The sequence below is a fragment of the Portunus trituberculatus genome, chromosome 38, assembly GCF_017591435.1.
Source record: "Portunus trituberculatus isolate SZX2019 chromosome 38, ASM1759143v1, whole genome shotgun sequence".
NCBI lineage: Eukaryota > Metazoa > Arthropoda > Malacostraca > Decapoda > Portunidae > Portunus > Portunus trituberculatus.
In genome coordinates, this window is record NC_059292.1 from 33,311,543 (window position 1) to 33,332,520 (window position 20,978).

At 44.8% G+C, this 20,978-nt stretch overlaps 2 protein-coding genes across 3 annotated transcripts in view; one reads left to right on the forward strand and one right to left on the reverse strand.

The window, feature by feature from the left end:
- Window positions 1-14,873, forward strand: part of LOC123514851 (formin-2-like) — a 23,656-nt gene extending 8,783 nt beyond the window's left edge. The window contains exons 1-8 of one of the 2 annotated variants that reach the window (XM_045273097.1): window positions 10,572-10,594; window positions 10,793-11,847; window positions 12,006-12,105; window positions 12,351-12,476; window positions 12,796-12,930; window positions 13,720-13,896; window positions 14,159-14,305; window positions 14,551-14,873. In XM_045273097.1, the coding sequence (XP_045129032.1) occupies window positions 10,586-10,594; window positions 10,793-11,847; window positions 12,006-12,105; window positions 12,351-12,476; window positions 12,796-12,930; window positions 13,720-13,896; window positions 14,159-14,305; window positions 14,551-14,688 (1,887 nt within the window). In that variant the 5' untranslated portion in view covers window positions 10,572-10,585 and the 3' untranslated portion in view covers window positions 14,689-14,873. Of the gene's footprint in view, window positions 1-10,571; window positions 10,595-10,792; window positions 11,848-12,005; window positions 12,106-12,350; window positions 12,477-12,795; window positions 12,931-13,719; window positions 13,897-14,158; window positions 14,306-14,550 lie in introns of those variants that run through there. The other variant, XM_045273098.1, reaches the window with a different exon arrangement.
- A 517-nt stretch (window positions 14,874-15,390) lies between these two features.
- On the reverse strand, window positions 15,391-20,469 carry LOC123514852 (spore coat protein SP85-like). Its single transcript, XM_045273099.1, has 6 exons — window positions 20,292-20,469; window positions 18,253-18,701; window positions 17,560-17,612; window positions 17,293-17,387; window positions 15,814-16,038; window positions 15,391-15,635 (listed from the first exon to the last, which is right to left on the reverse strand). Exons 1-6 carry the CDS (start codon window positions 20,301-20,303, stop codon window positions 15,618-15,620), a joined length of 852 nt encoding a protein of 283 aa, XP_045129034.1. The 5' UTR covers window positions 20,304-20,469; the 3' UTR covers window positions 15,391-15,617.
- Window positions 20,470-20,978: the final 509 nt, after the last annotated feature.

A 20,978-nucleotide genomic window follows, 5' to 3' on the forward strand; every position in this document is an offset into this window, starting at 1 on the left:
GGAGGAGGAGGAGGAGGAGGAGGAGGAGGAGGAGGAGGAGGAGGAGGAGAGGTGGAGGAGGAGAAAGTATTAATTGTGATAACAATATTATTACTGTGAAGGCATTCAGAGAGCGCATACCTTCGTCAGCGGCAAACATTAATATGAAATGTGGCGAACATTCTCCGTGGACTCATATTAAACCTGACAAACATTTCCTGCATATTTATGTGAAAGATGACAAACGGCGACCTTAGATTTATATGATATCCGGCAAAGGTTATTCGTAGATTCCCAGCGGTAGTGGGTCGGGGAATATGGGGAGCCTGAAATCACTGCAGACCCGCACGCTGGCCCGCATCCACCTCAAAACTCGAATTGCTTCCATCTTGGCCCAAAGCAAATATTTCCTGGTTGTTTCATCGTATTCTGTTTGTTGGCTTTTGCCTAAATCACCAAGAGAGACAGTTGAACAGCCACAAACACAAACACATATAATTATTACTATTATTATTATTTTTATTATTATTATTATTATTATTATTATTATTATTATTATTATTATTATTATTATTATTATTATTATTATTATTATTATTATTACTGTTATTGTTGTTATAATTGTTCAGGCATTTAGACATTGACCTTGGAGGAAGATTGGGTATGGGTTAAATAATGTAAAGTGGACAACACCGTCTCTCTCTCTCTCTCTCTCTCTCTCTCTCTCTCTCTCTCTCTCTCTCTCTCTCTCTCTCTCTCTCTCTCTCTCTCTCTCTCTCTCTCTCTCTGTCCTTGGTTTCTTTCAGTCAGCCTACCCGTCCATCTGTTGTCAGCTCTACCCACCACATGACCTACCCACGTCCATCGCATGTCCTGAACAGCAGACAGATACTCGTGTGCTGACTTAAAGACCTTCCCCTGAACAGTAAGGCTTCTCTCTCTACTTTCTGTGTTGTTTCTGTATTTAGCTTTTGAATCCCACACCAATTACGTATATAAACACAAAGGTCTCCAGCACTTTGATATGAGTGTAACACGGGGTTAATGATGTACAATGCTGCTGAAGGAAACAGTCTCAAGTATTTGTTCTCGATCACCTTATAGTAAAAGACAATGTGCGCTGTCAGGTATTAACAAGGCCTTTCCCTGCGATATACATCAATCCTCGACACTAAGGAACATTGTGTGAGGTTTTTATAAGTGTCTGTAACAAAGAAAGAAATTACAAGGATAGGTTTTGCTGTTTCTAGCCACTATGATGTTTGTAGGTTGTCTAGAATTAAGGGGAGACGTATATTCTAAAATACATGTATTTTCGTCACAAATATTGTTTTGAAATTCCCGCGTTCAAAAAATCAACCAACACTTTGGCAACATCTAGGTAGAAAAAGTTTTGTCTTTTGATTAATTTATAAAGAAATGTCTCAGTGGTTAGTAATTAAGAAAAAAAAAAAAGATGTGTCAAATAACAATGAAAGGGCTAAACATATCTGTATCACTTATATGTGTCAAAATTCAAAACCATTGCAGTGTCTTCTGAAGCCATAATTTTTGCGTGTCTTAGCAATGATTATTCTTTTTAATGCGTTTTGGTAACTCCGCCGTTATATCAACCGCCGCCTACTGTTGTTGTTATGATAAGGTAGAGTGTTTTATATTTGCTTTTTTAGTTCCTGACATCTTAATACTCTCTTGCAACAAAGTCTGACACACCGATAGATATTTTAGACCGGTGGTAGTCAAGCTAGGTGCGGGTTGTGCTCCAGAGAAAGAAAGGACACACACACACACACACACACACACACACACACACACACACACACACACACACACACACACACACACACACACACACACACTCACTCACTCACTCACTCACTCACTCACTCTCTCTCTCTCTCTCTCTCTCTCTCTCTCTCTCTCTCTCTCTCTCTCTCTCTCTCTCTCTCTCTCTCTCTCTCTCTCTCTCTCTCTCTCTCTCTCTCTCTCTCTCTCTCTCTCTCTCTCTCTCTCTCTCTCTCTCTCTCTCTCTCTCTCTCTCTCTCTCTCTCTCTCTCTCTCTCTCTCTCTCTCTCTCTTTTCTCTCTCTCATAGTTGGCGTTCAAAATAATCACAGAAAACAAGCGGTGCAAGAGAGAACAGCCTTGCAGGGGTGACACAAAGAAAATGAGTGACGCTGCAATAAAACATCACTTGGTACTTGGCAGCCCCTTGCACGATCAGTATTTTTGGTTCTGTAATAATAACTTGGTGTCACTGTGGTGCACGTATTCCCTTTACATGGTTCCACATCTCTGCCCTCTATCGCTAGTGTAAACAGCAGTGCGAGGACGAGGCTGACTGGTTCTGACATGATAGCTTCAACACATACTCGTACATGTGTTGTGAGTTACTGGGTGGTGAAGGAGTGGTGGTAGAAAAGGCATGAATCACCGACATTCCTTTGAAGGATTTGAATGAATGAGAAATTGGGGCAGTGCAACATTTGATGATTTTGCAAAGACGGTCGCTTCATTTATTCATTCTGTGTGTTGTGAGAGACAGGTTTCTCTTGACATCTTATCATACATGCTCTTTCATTTGTGCATTTTCTTATAGGTTTATAGATGATTTTGTTTATTCATTTATTATTTGTTTTTTATTCATTTATTATTTATTTTTTAATGTTTTTTTATTATTTTTTTATTTGTTTAAAGGTCACATACATTTAAAAAAAATGTGTATTGTTTAATATTATTTAGTTTATTTATTATTTAATATCATCTAATATTTTCTTGATACTACACGTCAGGAAGATGTCAAGGATGTAGGAAGTGACGGAGATATGCTCCTAGGCAGTTAGTACTACTTGGCAAAAAAAATTGTCAATGCTGATCGACACAGTGTATGAAATATTTTGAATAAGGAAAAAAAAAAAAAAAAAGTTGAAAGGGAAGGGAGAAGGGAAGCTGATTCGTGCATGAGTCAGTGACACGCCACACCCACACAGGCAGCACTGTTGTTTTCTGAAGGGTTTATTGAACTAGGGATATTTAAATGAATGTCCGGAAATGATGATGATGACGATGAGAACGATAGAATTTATTGTTTTATAAAAATCTGGATCTGCTTAGCGAGTGTAGATTCTTTATATGTTGCTCTTAAATTGCTTCCCATCGTTATTATAGCTCAGCTTTTTGTGCACTCACACAAACTGCATTCAAGGTTATCAAGAAAAGGATTTATTTTGAATTCATATTCGCTCTGATGCAAATATTTATTTGAAAGCCAGCGTCCAAGATGCATCACTAGTGAGGAGGAGGGAAGTAAGCCAGGTATCAAGGAATACAATACTTATGAAGCAAATAGGAAAATGCAGCCGAGCTTAGATGTGGTGTCTCTCGTGGTGGCTGCAGCGGTCTTCAGTGGGACAGAGTCGAAGCAGGAGCGGATACCTCCTTTATTCGAATCAACTATGTTCACATTCATGTTTTCAGTTGTAAATGCTTTCATTGTTAGTCTTGTTTTCCGATGTGTAGTGTGATTGTGCTGGTCAGCAGTGCCACATGGCCTCAGTGCGCACACAGTGCTGTCTCCTTACCCGATGACACTAGACTGGCCACCCCAGTATGGGTACATGCATGGGTATACAACGCACATTACAGGTGGCGGCGGGGGTGGTGGTGGTGGCGGCGGTGGTGGCGGGGGCGGGGGCGGTGGCGGAGGCGGTGGGGGTGGTGGTGGTGGTGGTGGTGGTGGTGGCGGCGGTGGTGGTGGTGGTGGTGGTGGTGGTGGCGGCGGTGGCGGTGGCGGGGTGGTGGCGGGGCGGCGGCGGAGGCGGCGGGGGTGGTGGCGGCGGGGGCGGTGGCGGGGATTGTTGCCTAACGAATATGCAGTGGGTTTGCGGCTGAGAGACCATCACTTGCGGGCACCAATTGCTGTACATTACTGGGTATCGTGAGTATCCCTGGTATCCTGAGTATCCCGGGTATCCTGAGTAACCCGGGTATCCTGGATACACTAAAGGTACTGGAGATACTTGAGGAATAACATAGCTATTGACTTGCGCTAGGAGAGCGGCCGCGGCCACCAGTAGTGCCTGGAAAGAAGAACAAACAATTTATCAGTCTTTGGAGACGAAAGTGTGACATTAAGCAAATGTTTTTCCTTTTCTGAGATTTGTAGATCAGAAACTTACGTCCCTCCTGAAAATAGAAAGCAAGGGTTTCTCAACCAGGGTTCCCCGGAACCCTAAGCTTCCGCAAAAGGTCCTTAAGGGTTCCGCAAGAACAAGTGAGATAAGCTAATGCACTTTTGACTTTTTGTTTAATTTCATATACGTAATATAACTAAACACGTACATTACATTATTTGCTATTGTAATATATATTATTTTCCTTAAACCAGTTATTCATAAATTTTATTTATGATATTTATCACGTGAAATACGATGGAAATAAAATGAGAAATATATGGTATATAATTTTGTTTGTGCATAGGGGTTCCTTGAGACATGTCATTTATTTTGAGGGTTACGCAAAGGTAAAAAGGTTGAGAAATGCTGCATAGAGGCTAAGATATAGTGGCATTTGGCTGATATTGGGAAAACCAATAATATTCATATTAAATTAATATGTAAGTTAGTAAACGATATTCTTGGGATGCACAACATTAAAAACCAAGTAAAATTTATAGAGATGCTGTGTGAGCATGGCCAGCGCTGGGACATCATTAAATTCAATTGTAGGTTGAATCGTGCCGGCGTTACCTTTTTTTTTTTTTTTTTAGATTATTGCCAAGAGGCTGAAGAATAGTCACATTCTTGTTTTCAATCCTATTTTTGACAGTGATTTGAAGTTCTGTGGGTATGGTGGAAGAAGACCATTAAGCCCGGAAATAGAATAATTGCAATATAAATTCATACCGGCGATGTAGGCCAGGATCATTAGGAAAAAAAATATGTATAGACTTCAAAATTAACTGGAAGGTGGAGGAAAAAAAAAGTGGGGATCCTATGATATTGTCCAAAACTCACCCTAAAGAACATGATGGCTCACAAACTCGGACAGTCGATCTCCTCTCTCAGTACCAGTCCGTGAAGCACTAACAACCCCACAACCTACAGTGCAGCTTTTATCCTCCTTGTGTTTGTTATTTTATACGATTGTATGAGTTTCCTCGCACTGCCTTGATATCGCTCGAATATTTGTGGATTTAGGTGCCAGGGACTCGCCAGCAGACAAGGGGAATTTGCGAGGAAGGCATGGTGAGTGCAGCATGAACCAACACAAAGTCTACCAAGGAGGTCAATCGGTTACGCAACACCTCAGTTTTTACATTTGGCTGGAGTTTGTAACTTGAACCCCAAGATCAGGCAGAGCACCAGTGTGTGGCTGCAGATTAATGCCAGGCAGACAGTTGTGTGGCATTGTTTTACGGTACTTATCATGATTCTCAACCTCATGAAACTGTGCCATTTTCATAGTTTATTGATTTCTCTTATTGTTTCGTTTTCTATGTATTTTTCCTCGTTTGTGTTTTATTTTTTGTTTATATTTATTTTTCTTTTCTTTTCCTTTTCTCTCTTTTCTTTCCTGTTTTCTTTTTCCTGCCTTCGTGTCCTCCCTTCCTCCCTCCCTCTTTCCCTCCTTCCTCTTTTCGTTTATCCTTTCTTTTATCCTTCCTTCCTTCCTTCCTTCCTTCCTTCCTTCCTTTCTTCCTTCCTTTTTTCCTTTCTTCCCTCTTTCCTTCCTCCTTGTCTTCCTTCCTTTCTTTTTTTGCACACCACGTAACAAAGTGGTAAATTATGCAGTGCTTAACGAAAAAAACAACATTGATCTTAAAATAATCTTAAAATGATATCTTAAATTGTAAAAAAAAAAAAAAAAAAAAAATAAGGTGCTCTTTTCTATGTATCTATATTTCTGTATATTAACTCATCTCTTTATCTGTCTGTCTGTCTGTCTGTCTGTCTAGCTCTCTCTCTCTCTCTCTCTCTCTCTCTCTCTCTCTCTCTCTCTCTCTCTCTCTCTCTCTCTCTCTCTCTCTCTCTCTCTCTTTTCCCGTCTGTCTGTCTGTCTGTCTGTCTGTCTGTCTGTCTGTCTGTCTGTCTGTCTGTCTGTCTGTCTGTCTGTCTGTCTGTCTCTCTCTCTCTCTCTCTCTCTCTCTCTCTCTCTCTCTCTCTCTCTCTCTCTCTCTCTCTCTCTCTCTCTCTCTCTCTCTCTCTCTCTCTCTCTCTCTCTCTCTCTCTCTCTCTCTCTTATTTAAACAGGTGGTTATGTATGTTACATGGGACAGTTTAGTATGTCTACGCTAAAACTAATCCTTGCCGTTGATGAGCTATCTTAAAGCTACTGCCCTTATATTTACATTATATACAAATTGTAATGTAGTAATAACTAAACTTAATTTTAATAGATAATATTAGATAAATACTTAAAAGTACTATGTACATCCTAGGCGAAGCATTATGTACAAAATTGACATTAAGGAGGGTGTAGACGTAGCCATCTATGGGCTGCTAGCTTAATTTGCTGTGTGGACAGGCCCCTCACATCCACATCTGTAGTGAGCTCGTTCCACCACACCACCGCTGCTGATGTAAAGGCACGCTGGTGAGTAGAGCTATGGGACCTCGGGACTTCCAGGAGATCATTGGTCAACACCGTCCTCGTGCCAGCCTCGTGTCTCCTCCAGGTTGCCCCTAAGTCCGTCAGGTGGGGTACGCGCTGCACTTGTGCCTTGTGGAGCACTGTCAAGGCGGCAATTCTCCTGCGGTGCTCGAGGCAGTCCCTCAGGTCGTGCCGCTGCTGTTCTTGCTGTTACTGCTGCTCTTGATGAGGCTGTCTGTGCTGCTGCCACCTCCGTCAATGTAGATGGTGTTGTTGGTGGTGTGTAGCGCCGCTAATCAAGCGCTCTGCCCGACGCTGTACTTTATCTAACAGGCTGAGGTGGCAGCGGGCACTTGACATCCAGGTAAGAGGGGTGTATTCCATGATAGGCCTTACCGGGACCTTGTAGAGTGTAGGGAGGCCGTCAGCATGGAGGAGGTGTTTCGTCCGGCGCAGTAGATTCACCTTAGAGGAGGCGCTCCGCGCCACTTTTTGCAGGTGACGGTCGAACTGCAGCCTGCAATCCACCTCCACCCCAAGGATTTCAATGCTGTCCTCTCTCTCTCTCTCTCTCTCTCTCTCTCTCTCTCTCTCTCTCTCTCTCTCTCTCTCTCTCTCTCTCTGTCTGTCTGTCTCTGTCTCTCTCTCTCTGTCTCTGTCTCTGTCTGTCTGTCTGTCTGTCTGTCTGTCTGTCTGTCTGTCTGTCTGTCTGTCTGTCTGTCTGTCTGTCTGTCTCTCTCTCTCTCTCTCTCTCTCTCTCTCTCTCTCTCTCTCTCTCTCTCTCTCTCTCTCTCTCTCTCTCTCTCTCTCTCTCTCTCTCTCTCTCTCTCTCTCTCTCTCTCTCTCTCTCTCTCTCTCTCTCTCTCTCTCTCTCTCTCTCTCTCTCTCTCTCTCTCTCTCTCTCTCTCTCTCTCTCTCTCTCTCTCTGTCTGTCTGTCTCTGTCTCTGTCTCTGTCTGTCTGTCTGTCTGTCTGTCTGTCTGTCTGTCTGTCTGTCTGTCTGTCTGTCTGTCTGTCTCTCTCTCTCTCTCTCTCTCTCTCTCTCTCTCTCTCTCTCTCTCTCTCTCTCTCTCTCTCTCTCTCTCTCTCTCTCTCTCTCTCTCTCTCTCTCTCTCTCTCTCTCTCTGGTCTAAAATTCAAGCTGATTTTCCAAGCTTTATGGTTCAAGCAAGGACATAAGGAAGGTGGTGGAATTCATGAATAAACAATCACAGACATACAAGAATAGAGAACAAGGCTCCGAGGAACTCCAGTGAATTACTAGATGAGTATATGAGATGAAAACAATGAGACTAGTAAAAGTAGAATTGCTACATCAAATAGAGACGAAGGAAAGAAATGAAGAAAGAGTGTTTGAGGAAATTAAAGGCAAAAAAATTACAAAAAAATATATGACAAAGATATATTTATTTTACTAGGATGAAGGCTGTGGGAAGAAGAGGCTAATCTCCGGTGAAGTCTGAGGCCACTCAAATTTCATCGATGAGAAGAATGAGGCCACATAAAGATGAGAAACTTTGGTGGAAGTTGGTATGGGAAGGAGGAGGAGACATCTGGGAGTGTAGTGACTGACCTCCATTCAGTACAGCCGCCGGTAAACAGACACCTTTGTTAAGTCTCCCTTCACTTCTGATAACAAACATCGTCATCAGGCATAATGTAAGTGACGGGGGCAGAATGTTTACACTTCTGGAGGAAAAATGCCTTCGTGATACTGTTACTGGAACAAGGACATCGTGATAGAGTATATGTATGCATGCCAGTCAAGTAGGATTCCCGTCGTGTGTGGAACTCATAACACCAAATAAACTCTTATGGCAAACGACGTGAATATTGCATTGCTACATCGGTTTACTCATTACTTATCGACGAAACATTCATAAGATACTTCATCGGAGACACTGAGGGCAACTTTATATATATAACTCTTTCGCTGTTAATTAATTCATCCCTCTCTACTCACAAACTACCTGCTGAGATATTTCTAGTTATTTATTTTTTTTCTGTACACTCTATTAACATTACAGTGGCTCGAAGTCTGAAAATTTCTTCTTCTTTCCCTTTTTTTTTCTTTATAGCGCAAAGTAGTTGTTGTTTTCAATGGCTGTTGTGGTAAAGAGAAATAATGAGTCAGAGTAAATATGGTAAAATCTCTCTCTCTCTCTCTCTCTCTCTCTCTCTCTCTCTCTCTCTCTCTCTCTCTCTCTCTCTCTCTCTCTCTCTCTCTCTCTCTCTCTCTCTCTCTCTCTCTCTCTCTCTCTCTCTCTCTCTCTCTCTCTCTCTCTCTCTCTCTCTCTCTCTCTCTCTCTTTTTTATTTATACCAATTTACATAGATATACAGAGTTTTGTACATTATACATTACATACTTAGTACAATATTAGGCTAAAGAAGTCACAGTTAATGCCTTCTATCCGAAAGCCTGCCTCTGTCTGTCTGTCCGTAGCAGCCACTCATTCACTGTACACTTGAACTGCTGCGTGGACCAGCAGCCCTCTACACTCGCTTGCACAGCAACAAAAGCGTTCCACAAGCCGATATACGTGTTGAGGAACTGCCTTTGTTGGTGCCACGTTCTGCACCTGGGCTGGAGCAGCTCCCCAGGGGCACGGATGACGGTTCTGGTGGCAATCTCGGCCTGTCGGGCAGGCTGCTGGAGTTCATGCAGGTGAGCCACCCTCTGCTGCTGCACCTTGAACATGACGGTGAGGCCCGCCACGTCCCGCCGGTGTTGGAGGGTGTGCAGTGTAGGGTGGAAGCCGAGCTCACTCTCCCTGATGAGCCTCGCCGCTCGGTCCTGGACCTTGTCCAGGAGAGCGAGATGTTTGCTGGCCGCGCCGCCCCAGGCAAGGCAGGCGTATTCCAAGGAGGAGCGGACCTGCGACTTGTAGAGCAACTCCAGTCCTTTGGCGTCCAGAAGGTAGGAGATTCTCCTCAGGGATGCCAGCTTCCCTGAGGCCTCTCTGGCTAGTCTCTCTCTCTCTCTCTCTCTCTCTCTCTCTCTCTCTCTCTCTCTCTCTCTCTCTCTCTCTCTCTCTCTCTCTCTCTCTCTCTCTTCACAGATCAATCTTTATTAACATTCAGGTGGCACTAGGTGTATGGTCACTGAATTATAGCTTCAGTTCTCATTTAATATGTAGCTCCTCCTCCACCACCATTGTCACCACCCCCTCCTCTTCCTCCTCCTCCTCCTCCTCCTCCTCCTCCTCCTCCTCCTCCTCCTCCTCCTCCTCCTCCTGTCGAGAACAGCTGCTTGTATCCTGTCATCATGTTTAGCATTTGTCATTTTTACTTTCTTCACGTTTTCGTCTTGTATCCATTATTTCACTCCCTCCAGCATACCATACACACTTTTTTTTTTTTTTTCGCAAAGATAGGATTACTGGTGTATTCTCATGAAACACACACACACACACACACACACACACACACACACACACACACACACACACACACACACACACACACACACACACACACACTCGTCGCTCCCTAAACCTAAATGGTCCAGAGTGGAGGGTGTGTATATACTGAGGCATCGCAGCTGCCTGGTGGTGTTTGGTTCAGATGTTGACGGTGAGGGAGGGCGCTGGGGAGGGGGGGGGGTGCAGTCGGTGATAAGGAAGGACACGTATGGACGAGGGTGGTGAAAGTTGGGTTACTGCTTCAAAGTGGTCACGCCGGTTGGGGACATTATGGTTTTTATCTCAATGGAGTTTAGGGGAAAATATTATGTGTTTAGTAGTATTGTCACTGTACGACGGGATAGGTTCGTTCACATTCTATCAAGGGACGCTTATCCTCAGAAGAATTGTTGTGATTTTTTTTTTCATTGACGTCAAATTTGACAAGATAAACAAACTGTGTGACTCGGAGTGAAATATGTGTCCTTGTGGTGTTTAGTGTTGTAGATAGACCTTTCGTGGTAGATGCGCATGCGCAGTGTTAGGGAGTACACTTTTAGAGATGGATATAAGTAAAGGCCTTGAGATCAGGACAAGGCTGTCTCTCACTCACCATGAGCCGCGTGAGTACCTGAGTAGTTCTGACCTTGTTACTTGTTCAGGTTTTATTGATAAACCTGCTTTTAGTTGTTCGATGGCCGGGCTTGCCTGATACTGCAGAGTGTTATATACGGACGCTACTGAAGTGTCCGATTGTAGGTGAACATAGATTCATGTCATATTTAGTGTACGAAAAATTTGTTTTCGATGTGTTTGACCAGGTGACTGTTGTGCTGTTGGCGTTGGCGATTATAAGTCTGTCGGCAGGGACCCCCGTGACACAAGAGAAGAGTCGCCGGTGTCCCAGGCAGGCGAAATGCAATCTTGCCGCCTACCGTCACCACCCCTGCTGCCAGTCACAACCCTCGCCGTACACTCCTCCCCAGCCTTTCCCCAACGCTCCCCGCGAGCTCTTACCCCACCCTCCTCTCCAGCCACTACCAATACTTAATCGGTGTCGCAGGGATATTAACTGTACCGCTCCACCTCCGCTTCCCTGTGGATCTAACTGCAGTTTGATTATCCACCCACAAAATCCATGTTGCCAGCCACAACCCCTGCCATATCCCCCTCCCCAGCCCCTGCCATATCCCCCTCCCCAGCCCCTGCCATATCCCCCTCCCCAGCCCCTGCCATATCCCCCTCCCCAGCCTCTGCCATTTCTCCCTCCTCAGCCCCCATCTTATCCCACTCCTCAGCTTCCATCTTATCCTCCTCCTCAGCCTCTACCTTATCCTCTTCCTCAGCCTCTTCCTTACCCTCCTCCCCAAGAGCCACCACCGGCATATCCGTGTCCCTGGGAAGTTGACTGCACCTTGCCAAACATTACTCCAAGTCCCTGTTGTCAGTCCCAGCCTCTTCCTTATCCCCTCCCACAACCTCAGCCTTACCCTACTCCCCGACCTGAACCTTACCCTCAGCCGCAGCCTATACCTTACCCTACCCAACAACCTCGGCCTTACCCTACTCCTCAGCCTCTTCCTTATCCTCCTCCTCAGCCTCTACCTTACCCAGTCAGTAGGTGTCCCTTGGAGACTAACTGTAATGCCTATCCAAGCCCAGGATGTTGCCTGTTCCAGCCGCAGCCACAGCCTATAATCGACACTCTCGCACCCCCTCCAGCAACATGGATCCCGCCGTACATAGTCCCGAAAACAAAAGCAGGATCCGTCACCATCGATGATCCTGCGTTTGAAAACATCACGGATCCTGTTATGGTTGTGGTGGCTCCTGTCGAAGCCGCCCAGCCATGGTATCCGCCGCCGAGACCGGTCGGGTATGTAGGTGGTGGGGGTGACCACCGGGTACAGGGTTTTTTTCTTGCACACACACACACACACACACACACACACACACACACACACACACACACACACACACACACACACACACACACACACACGGGGCTTAACCACACGTTGTTGCATTCCTCAGATGTGGAATGAACAGGCCATGTGGCAGGTGCCCTCCTCCGCCCCCTGTGCCGCCTCCATGTCCTTACCAAGCAAACCAACGTGTCCGCCGCCGCGCGCAAGTGTGTTTGATGTTTTTGTGTGTGTGTGTGTGTGTGTGTGTGTGTGTGTGTGTGTGTGTCAGACAGAGGAAGGTTCATAAAAAAAATCAGCATCTCGGGAAGCTAATATCCAGCCACTCACTTACCTGTGTGTGTGTGTGTGTGTGTGGTGATAATATTGTGTCGTTCATAGTAACCATCGGTGCTGTACACATGTCAGTAGACGTCCCTCACAACACGCTATCTCTTTTTCCGGTGGTTTACAGCGGCGGTGCCTTGTGGACGGCCACTGCCCGGAAGGAACCTCCTGCTGCCAAAGTGGATGCAATGCCATGGGGAGCGTCTGTGTTCCCAGCACTCAGTCTCCGTCAGCAGACCCGCCTTCTAATACGGTAAAAAAAAAAAAAAATTTAAACAGTTTGCACGTGTAGGGTGAGGTTGCCACGTGGAGCAAATTGGTCTGAGGTGGTGGAGCAAGCATGTACGTGTGGCAGTGTTGTCTCGGCCACAAAGGAAGGCCATGGGGGGAGAGGGAGAATAGGAAGGATAGAGACTTAACTAAAGTTGACATCTAAGTTTCTGTTGATATTATTATTATTGTTATTACTGTTATTATTATTATTACTATTATTATTATTATTATTATTATTATTATTATTATTATTATTATAAATATTATTATTAATTACCATCATTATTTACACTTTACAGGTGAAGGTGAGTGTGGTGATGACCTCCGCCAGCAATCAAGCTCTCTGGTTCCTCAAGACCCAGATGGCGCCGTTTGTACACGCCCTGCCGCACCTGCTGAACCTCGAACTCATCCCGTACGGCAGCGTGACTGAGGTTTGTGTTCACCACCCAGCCTCCCCGCCTACATTCCTACCCGCCGCCCTGCTCCTCTCTGTGTCTGCTGCCCTACATCGACGTCTTTGTTTGTGTTTTTGTATATTTTTGTCTGTCTGTTGTGGTCATATATTTCATGTACTTATGTGAGCTACTATGTGTGTGTGTGTGTATGTGTGTGTGTGTGTAATTCACCACGGTCGTCTGCTGGTCACCCAGCCAGTCTTCCCCATTACGGAGCGAGCTCAGAGCTCATAAACCGATCTTCGGGTAGGACTGAGACCACAACACACTCCACACACCGGGAAAGCGAGGCCACAACCCCTCGAGTTACATCCCGTACCTATTTACTGCTAGGTGAACAGGGGCCACACATTAAGAGGCTTGCCCATTTGCCTCGCCGCCTTCGGGACTCGAACCCGGACCCTCTCGAGTGTGAGTCGAGCGTGCTAACCACTACACTACGCGGTGTGTAGTGTGTGTGTCTGTCTGGCAGTCTTTGTCTATCTTTATGGCTGTTCTGTCTTCTTTCTATTTGTCTGTCTGTATATCTGTTCTATTTGTTGTGTCAGTCAATTTTTCCTAGTCATTTGTCTGTTTTCCGTCAGATTTTTGTCCGTTTGGCTGTCTGTGTTTTTATCATTGTCTCAGCCTATCTGTCTGTCTGTTTGTCTGTCTGTCTTCATTAGATACGGTGTATGTATGTATGTATGTATGTATGTATGCATGTATGTATGGGTATATGTATATTGTTATTGTTGTTGTTGAAGGTATGCGTTACTCGTACAGGACGGTGAGTGTCAGTTTGGTCTCGGGGACTGTATGGGCAACTGGATGGTGCTATGTGCTGGGCAACACCTGTTTGACACCAGTGCTGCTCACCTGGCCTTCACCACCTGCCTCATGGACAACACCGCCATACTTCAATCAGACAACTTCACTGCCATCATGGACGCCGCTGTGCAGGTATAGTGCGCCCGCTTCTACTCACCAGGGGAGGAGGAGGAGGAGGAGGAGAAATTCTTCAGTTTAATTGATTATCAGATATAGATATGGAATATGTATATATTTATTTTTTTTAGTTAATTTATGTAAGTAGAACGTTACCCATGATGGACATGTGGGCAACTCGGGACTCAGGCCTCAAGCAGCCTGTCTGCCTAAGCCTGAGACTTACAACGCTTAGGACGGGTCACACTTCAAGTTTTGTTTCCTCTCCTGTGGACAGTGCGCCGTGGATGTTCCAGACAAGATTGATGACCTGTATAACTGTGGGGTGAGCGAGGAGGGTTACCAGCTGTTCAGGGACGCTGGGCAGAGGCAGCGGGAGCTGGCAGCTATCGTGACGGAGGTGCCGATTGTGGCCCTCAATGAGGTATGTGTTGGTGTGTTGCATGTGCAGTTTGTACTCTTGTTTATATTTGTATAGTAAAAGCATTATGATTTGGTATAACTAGTAGTAGTAGTAGTAGTAGTAGTAGTGGTGGTGGTGGTGGTGGGGGATGGTAATAGTAGCAGTAGTAGCAGTAGTAGTAGTAGTAGATGACAGCACAGTAGTTTGTAAGGTTTACACCGTAGCGTTTGTGATTAGTGACGATAAGTGTTGCCGTCGGGGCACAGGTGGCGGTGGTGAGGCGCGGCAGCCAGATGGGTCAGTTCCCGGAGTTGCTGTGCCGAGAGATGCAGGAGGACTCCTCAGCCCAGGAGTACTGCCGGCTCATCCAATCGAACCAGCGAGAGGTGAATTTCCGTGAATAATGACTTTGTGTCTGCTCAATCACGCCAGAGGCTCGCTCACCACGCCTATGTTCCTCCCTCACAGCCGTGCTGGAAGGCTGGCTTGGTTACCTCAGACGACATTGGTGACGTCGTTACACACAGTATTTTCTAGAAGTTCACTTATATACATGGAAAAAACATTGTAAATATATGAAGTTCTTGTTTACTGAATGATCATTTCCCTCTGTTCTTGTTCGTATAAGATGGTGTTGGGACGCCCACGCTGAAGTGTGCAGGTGGCTGCTAGCCCGCCTATGTGCTGTGCGAATGCATTGGATTAATAGATTTTGTTAGGAAACGAAACTCATATCTGAATGGGACTTGTAATATTTGTAACTTGCCCAATAACTCAGGCGTTGTGAGTGACTGTAATGTTTGGTCGAGTGCTTGGTTGTGTTATTCATATGGCGCAGTATTAGTTTTACGAAGCGTTCCCATTATCGTTATTATGAATACAAGAAGGTTTTGTGTGTGTGTATGTGCGGGTGTGTGTTTGTGTATCTAGATGTATGAGGTATTGTGAATAAATGAGAGTGTGTTTGCCACTGAAACTGATCGTGATCTTTGAAGAGAAATGATGAATCCTAAGGGAATCGTAACAAACATGCAGATCTTTGCTCTCTACGGATGTGTTTACAATGGGGTGCAGCTTTTGGGTGTTTCAAAATAAGTCAAGTTAAAGAATGCATACTTATTTTTATTTCCCTTCTTTTCAAAAGCTGTGATTACTTCTTCTCACATGTAAAAAAGCTTTCCCACTTTTGGAACCTCGTGTGATAGAAAAGTAGTGGCGATTCGAGAACGTTGGCAGAGCTGTACTGTGAGGTGGATGTTGAAACTACCCCGCTGCTCAGTAAGTGGACGTAACACATCAGCTTGACGGTGGTGATGACTAGGAAGGACATCAATTATGCGTCCACTGAGGTCTGCAAGAAAGAGAAGGCTGTAATGAGAACCTTATAGGGTTGATGTTCAAGACGGATTGAATGAAAGTATAGCAACTAATATCTTTACTCATAGATGAATCAGTGGTATGCTATTTTAATATTCTAAATGAACCACTCCCTCCGTGCATCACCATAACGCTGGAGAGTGTGTGCTTGCCTGGGTCTTGTTGGTTGCGAGGGTTTCCTTCACAGCTGCAGGCTGTTCTTCCTCCTGCAAGGAACGCTCTACTCTTGTTTCATCCTTGTGATGGTGAGAGAGGCGCGGCGTGGGCGTGGTGGTGGAAGCGTGGGGCAGCAGGCGGCTACACTTGTACTCCTGAAGGCAGTGGTCGTAGCAACACCTGTTATCGTCCGGGCACTGGTAGTCAGACTTGCAGCCGCGCTGCACAGTGAGAAAGAAATTTGTCTTGTATTGCGTAGAACTTACTGTGTGTGTGTGTGTGTGTGTGTGTGTGTGTGTGTGTGTGTGTGTGTGTGTGTGTGTGTGATGTACCCCGCCCGCTTGTCATCTCACTATGGGGGGGAGGTAGGCAGCGCCGTGACGGCCAGACAATATGCGTTTCTGCAGTGTGCTCACTTTATGGGGATGTGCGACGCTTCAGAAAAGGCGTCGTCACGCTTTTCTGTCGTTGTCGACGATTTCCGTGTTTATTTATTTATTTATTTTTTTTTTTTACTATTCCGTCGACTGTTTCCGTCGTCATGAGACAGACGAAACGCACCGTTTTCCTCTAGCGTCAGTTTTTTGTTAAATTAAGAGCTATGGTTTCTAATCAACACTTTTACAATGTTTTTTTGTTAATTAGAATGATACAATTATCCCAACTTAATAAAATCTTAATAAGTTGATGAATATACATTTGTGTGTGTGTGTGTGTGTGTGTGTGTGTGTGTGTGTGTGTGTGTGTGTGTGTATAATTGTATATATATATATATATATATATATATATATATATATATATATATATATATATATATATATATATATATATATATATATAGATATATATATACACGAGTATATATTTGTTTTAGCCTAGCAGTGAAAAGTGGCTCAGTTGTTTATTTACATTTTTTTTGGAACTGCGACGCTCCAAGGCAAAACTTTCAAGTAGCACTGGCCAAGATGAGCAGCGTTGTTGTTTATCAGTGGATAAAGCTGTCTGAAGAGTTTCTCATAGAGAGCATTAGAGGCCCAAAATAGCAGCAACAAAATAACAACGGATTGTTGGGAGTGAAGGAGCAGCCATGTTTGTTTACAGTCGACAAACGCCACAGAGGCGGAAGCGAGCTTGTGTACGACGACGACCGTCGACAAAAATTGACAGTTTTCAGAAAGTTGACTGAAAAAGTTAACAGAAAAGTGTTAGTGTGACGCCACTTTAAGGTCTCGGCGAGGTGCAAGGTGCAGCTCATGACTCGCTCTAGATAGCCACTTACCTGGGGCTGACAAGCAAGTGAAGAAAGGTGCTCTGGCCCTCCTGGTGACGGTGTCTGACCAGTGATAGGGAAAGTACTGTGTTAGCCGCTCACCTTCGTGCGTGGTGTGCTTTGCGGAGAATGTGTGTAGAGTGGTGGGTAGGTGTTGGTGACTATGCCTGACCAGTGAGAGGGGAACCGTTGTGCTGCGTCTCACCTGATTAGTGTTGTTGGCGGCGGGCGTTGTGCAGGGGTAGGTCTGAGGTGGACACGTGCCCCGGGACGCTAGCGTGGTGGGGGTCTGCGTGGTGGCTGTCAGATGAAACGCTTTTTTTATTTTTTTTATACCATGTATTGTAAGCTTTTGACATGAGAAGCTTTTGCATGAGAAGCTTTTGTGTGCTTCTGTCTCAATTTGTTGCAACTTAATACGTGAACTTTACTTGTGTTTGTTGCTTGATTTACTGGACCACGAAGAACTTACTTGTGTCGCAGCAGTAATGCATCTTGTGCTCGTCCATGCAGATTCTGTTGCACCTGAGAGACAGAAGAAGAAGAAGAAGAAGAAAAAGAAGAAGAAGAAGAAGAAGAAGAAGAAGAGAGAGAGAGAGAGAGAGAGAGAGAGAGAGAGAGAGAGAGAGAGAGAGAGAGAGAGAGAGAGAGAGAATGTGAATGTCAGGACAAGGATGGTTTTCAGCTTAACGCATGTTAATAGCAATAGAGTCACAATTTGCAGTCTACATCTGTTTCTTTAGGTATGAAAAGTAGTTTGATATTACGAGCATACACATAATGCAGAAACAAATAAAGCCTTAAGGAGGAAAGGGAGGAGCAAATATTTAGTCATTCTCTCAAATCTTGAACATTTTTACATGAACTGGTTGGTGCTGCAGGGAAGCAATGTATTTGCTATTATCATCGCGTGGGATCCTGCAGGGAATGACCTAGCCCGATCAGGAATAAAATTATATAGGTGTGCATGAGTTATTACGTTTACGATCTCTACTGGATTTTATATTAAAGTTCTTGATTCGCTACATTTCTTGGTCCCTAACACACTCCTGCTACCACTCTCTCTCTCTCTCTCTCTTTCTCTCTCTCTCTCTCTCTCTCTCTCTCTCTCTCTCTCTCTCTCTCTCTCTCTCTCTCTCTCTCTCCCATTCCATACTGTGCTTACCCTCTTCTTTCCCTCAGGCTTCTTCCCATTCGACGTCCGTAGGGGAAGGGCCGGATTGGCCTTACCGATGGCATGATGGGTATGAAGGGCGGCCTGGTGGGTACTGTTGTTGGTTGAGTGGTCGTGATGGGTGGGGAAGTCGGCCTGGTGGGTCTAGGTGGATTAATGGGCACGATGATTATGAAGGGTGGCTTTGTGGTGGTTGTGGTGGATGGCGTGGTGGTACTGGATGGATAAAATGGCCACGAGCCCCAGCAAGAGTAGTAATAAGGATGGTGCGCATTGTAGTACTGATGGTTGCACCATGGCCAATAATTGTAATTATTATCATAATAGTTGCCATAACTGCCGTAGTGTCTTTTGATTCGGGTTTTGTTGGCGGTTATAGTCGGGGATTGGAGAGGCGAGGCGGCAGTCCATGGCGCCAACATGAGGGCGAAACACAGTACCTGAGGAAGACAAGCAATTTAGATGTTGAATAGGGATGGCATATCCTTCATTGAGAATTACAATAAAAGCATCATAAGTCCAAAAAAAAAAAAAAAAAAAAAAACGCGTCTCACTGCTAAGACACCTATACCTAAGTATTATAGCAGCCCGCGCGTCCTTCAGATTGCATCCTAACAGTAAACTTGGCCGCGCTAGATAAATCCCACTGCTGCGGTCAGCGACAGTGGCGAACTTTTATTGAAAGGAATGATGTCCTGAATGAGGGGGATGACCATGGCCTGGTGAAGAGGTATCGATTGGACTGTGCTGGGATCATCTTCGTGACTGATCCAGTGCAAGAAAAACTGAAGAGACCAGTCGCAAGGAATAAGACTCTGTCTCCACGAGAAGCAAGTGATCATCACTCTGCGGTACCGCGCAGTAGACAAGATGCAACAGTACAGTACAAATGATTGTGGGCCCTCACAGCAGGCCATCAGCAGAGTCGTCAGTGACAGTGATGCATGCACCGCCATGGTACGTGGCCGAAGTTGGCGCCAGATGACTGTTGTTTTTATAAGATGTCAACAACAGTGGTAAATAAATACCTTCATTAATCAAACTTAAAACCATCAGTTGATGATTGAAAACTCGTTAGATGAATATACTTTTTTTTTCTTAGATGTAATTTTTACACACTTTCAGCCTTCTTTTTTTTTTTGCGAGATTCATCGAAAATATCGCACAGCACATGGTCATGTTGGCAGTTATCGGTGTCAGCACTTTAAGACGAACTTAACAAAATCTCCTGCCATGGCGGTCACTTAGCGCATGTCTCGTGATTTAAGTTCTCTTCCTAACTAAGACGGAACTTTAATAGAGTTTTATAAATATGGTTACTGAAAGCAGTCCTCCTTCTGTCCCGTCCTCTTTTGTCTATTTTAACTTTCGTGCGAAAAATGTTTGGTACCGAAGGACATAACCTGCCTTCATGCTCACGATTTTGAAGCTACACATATTCACCATCTAGCTGAGACTTCATCATCGGTCTTTGCCTTCGCAATTTCTCCCATACAACTTCCCTGGCTATGTTAAACTATTTGATCATGTCTTCCAAAGTGGATCACACGCTACACTTATTTTTTTTAACTTAGCATATTTTTTCACGGCTGAAATTTTCTTTATTCACTACCAGCTTTGTTAACTGTCGTTCTATTTCGCTGATCAGTTTGGTGAAAAAGTCTTTACGATCATCCAAGTCCTTCTTTTCCATACGTGAAATGCACCAAACCTCAAATCTTTCAGCTTATACTGTCAGTTTTTGTATTGTTTTATAGTTGATATATTAAATGAAAACAAGAGGAATATGCTATCCTACAAATTACTCTTGAAGGGCATGCATGGTGGTGTAAGGCAGGCCTGCATAGTGAGGCTATGAACGTGCAGTGTAACACTAGCTATGTTTGTCACTGGAACCATGCACTGGCCTCTCACCGTGACAAGGTACAGAGTGTTCCTCCAAAGCATCGATCACTGTGTAGCCATAAATGTAATAATGGAATCACTGACAGGCGAGCGTAATCTCTGAAAAGATGCTGTGTAATGCTTACGACGAAGGCCATGTCGAGGCGAGGCGCAGGAAGGAGTATATGCCTCTTGCAGTGTGCTGCTGTTCTGTTAGACTGCTGATCTTCACCTACATTGGTCCTTGCCTGCCCGCTGGGCCTGCCTGCGCATGCGTTAAACTGACGCAGATTTTTGGAAACACAAAAAATGATATCTGTTTACAGTTTGGCAGCATCGCACCGTCACCCTCAAAGACTGGCACGCCAGTAGTCGACATCCTCCAAACTGAAGTGGACGAAGATTATGTAGTGCATTGAACAGTTTCGCCTTTGCTAGTTTGTACGTAGAAACACACACACACACACACACACACACACACACACACACACACACACACACACACACACACACACACACACACACACACACCCTGATGTGTATTTTTTCAGGACCACCAGTGTGACATTGCTGGACATAATTTTTCCAATAAATTGTCTTATAAAGGAAGATCCTCTTACCAAGATCATTTATTTTTTTTTGTGATGTAGTGTACATACTTTCTGAGGGATACAGACCTAGTTAATGGAAGGATTTCCTTCGCGATATGACAAACGCTGGTATGGCCACGCAACACGTGTGTGTGTGTGTGTGTGTGTGTGTAATTCACCTCGGTCGCCTGCTGGTCACCCAGCCAGTCTTCCCCACTACGGAGCGAGAGCTCAGAGCTCATA

Coding starts and splice junctions, on each gene's coding strand:
- LOC123514852 (XM_045273099.1), bottom strand. Junction 17,613..18,252: donor AGCCTGAGGGAAAGAAGAGG/GTAAGCACAGTA, acceptor TCTGTCTCTCAG/GTGCAACAGAATCTGCATGG. Junction 17,388..17,559: donor GCATTACTGCTGCGACACAA/GTAAGTTCTTCG, acceptor TTCATCTGACAG/CCACCACGCAGACCCCCACC.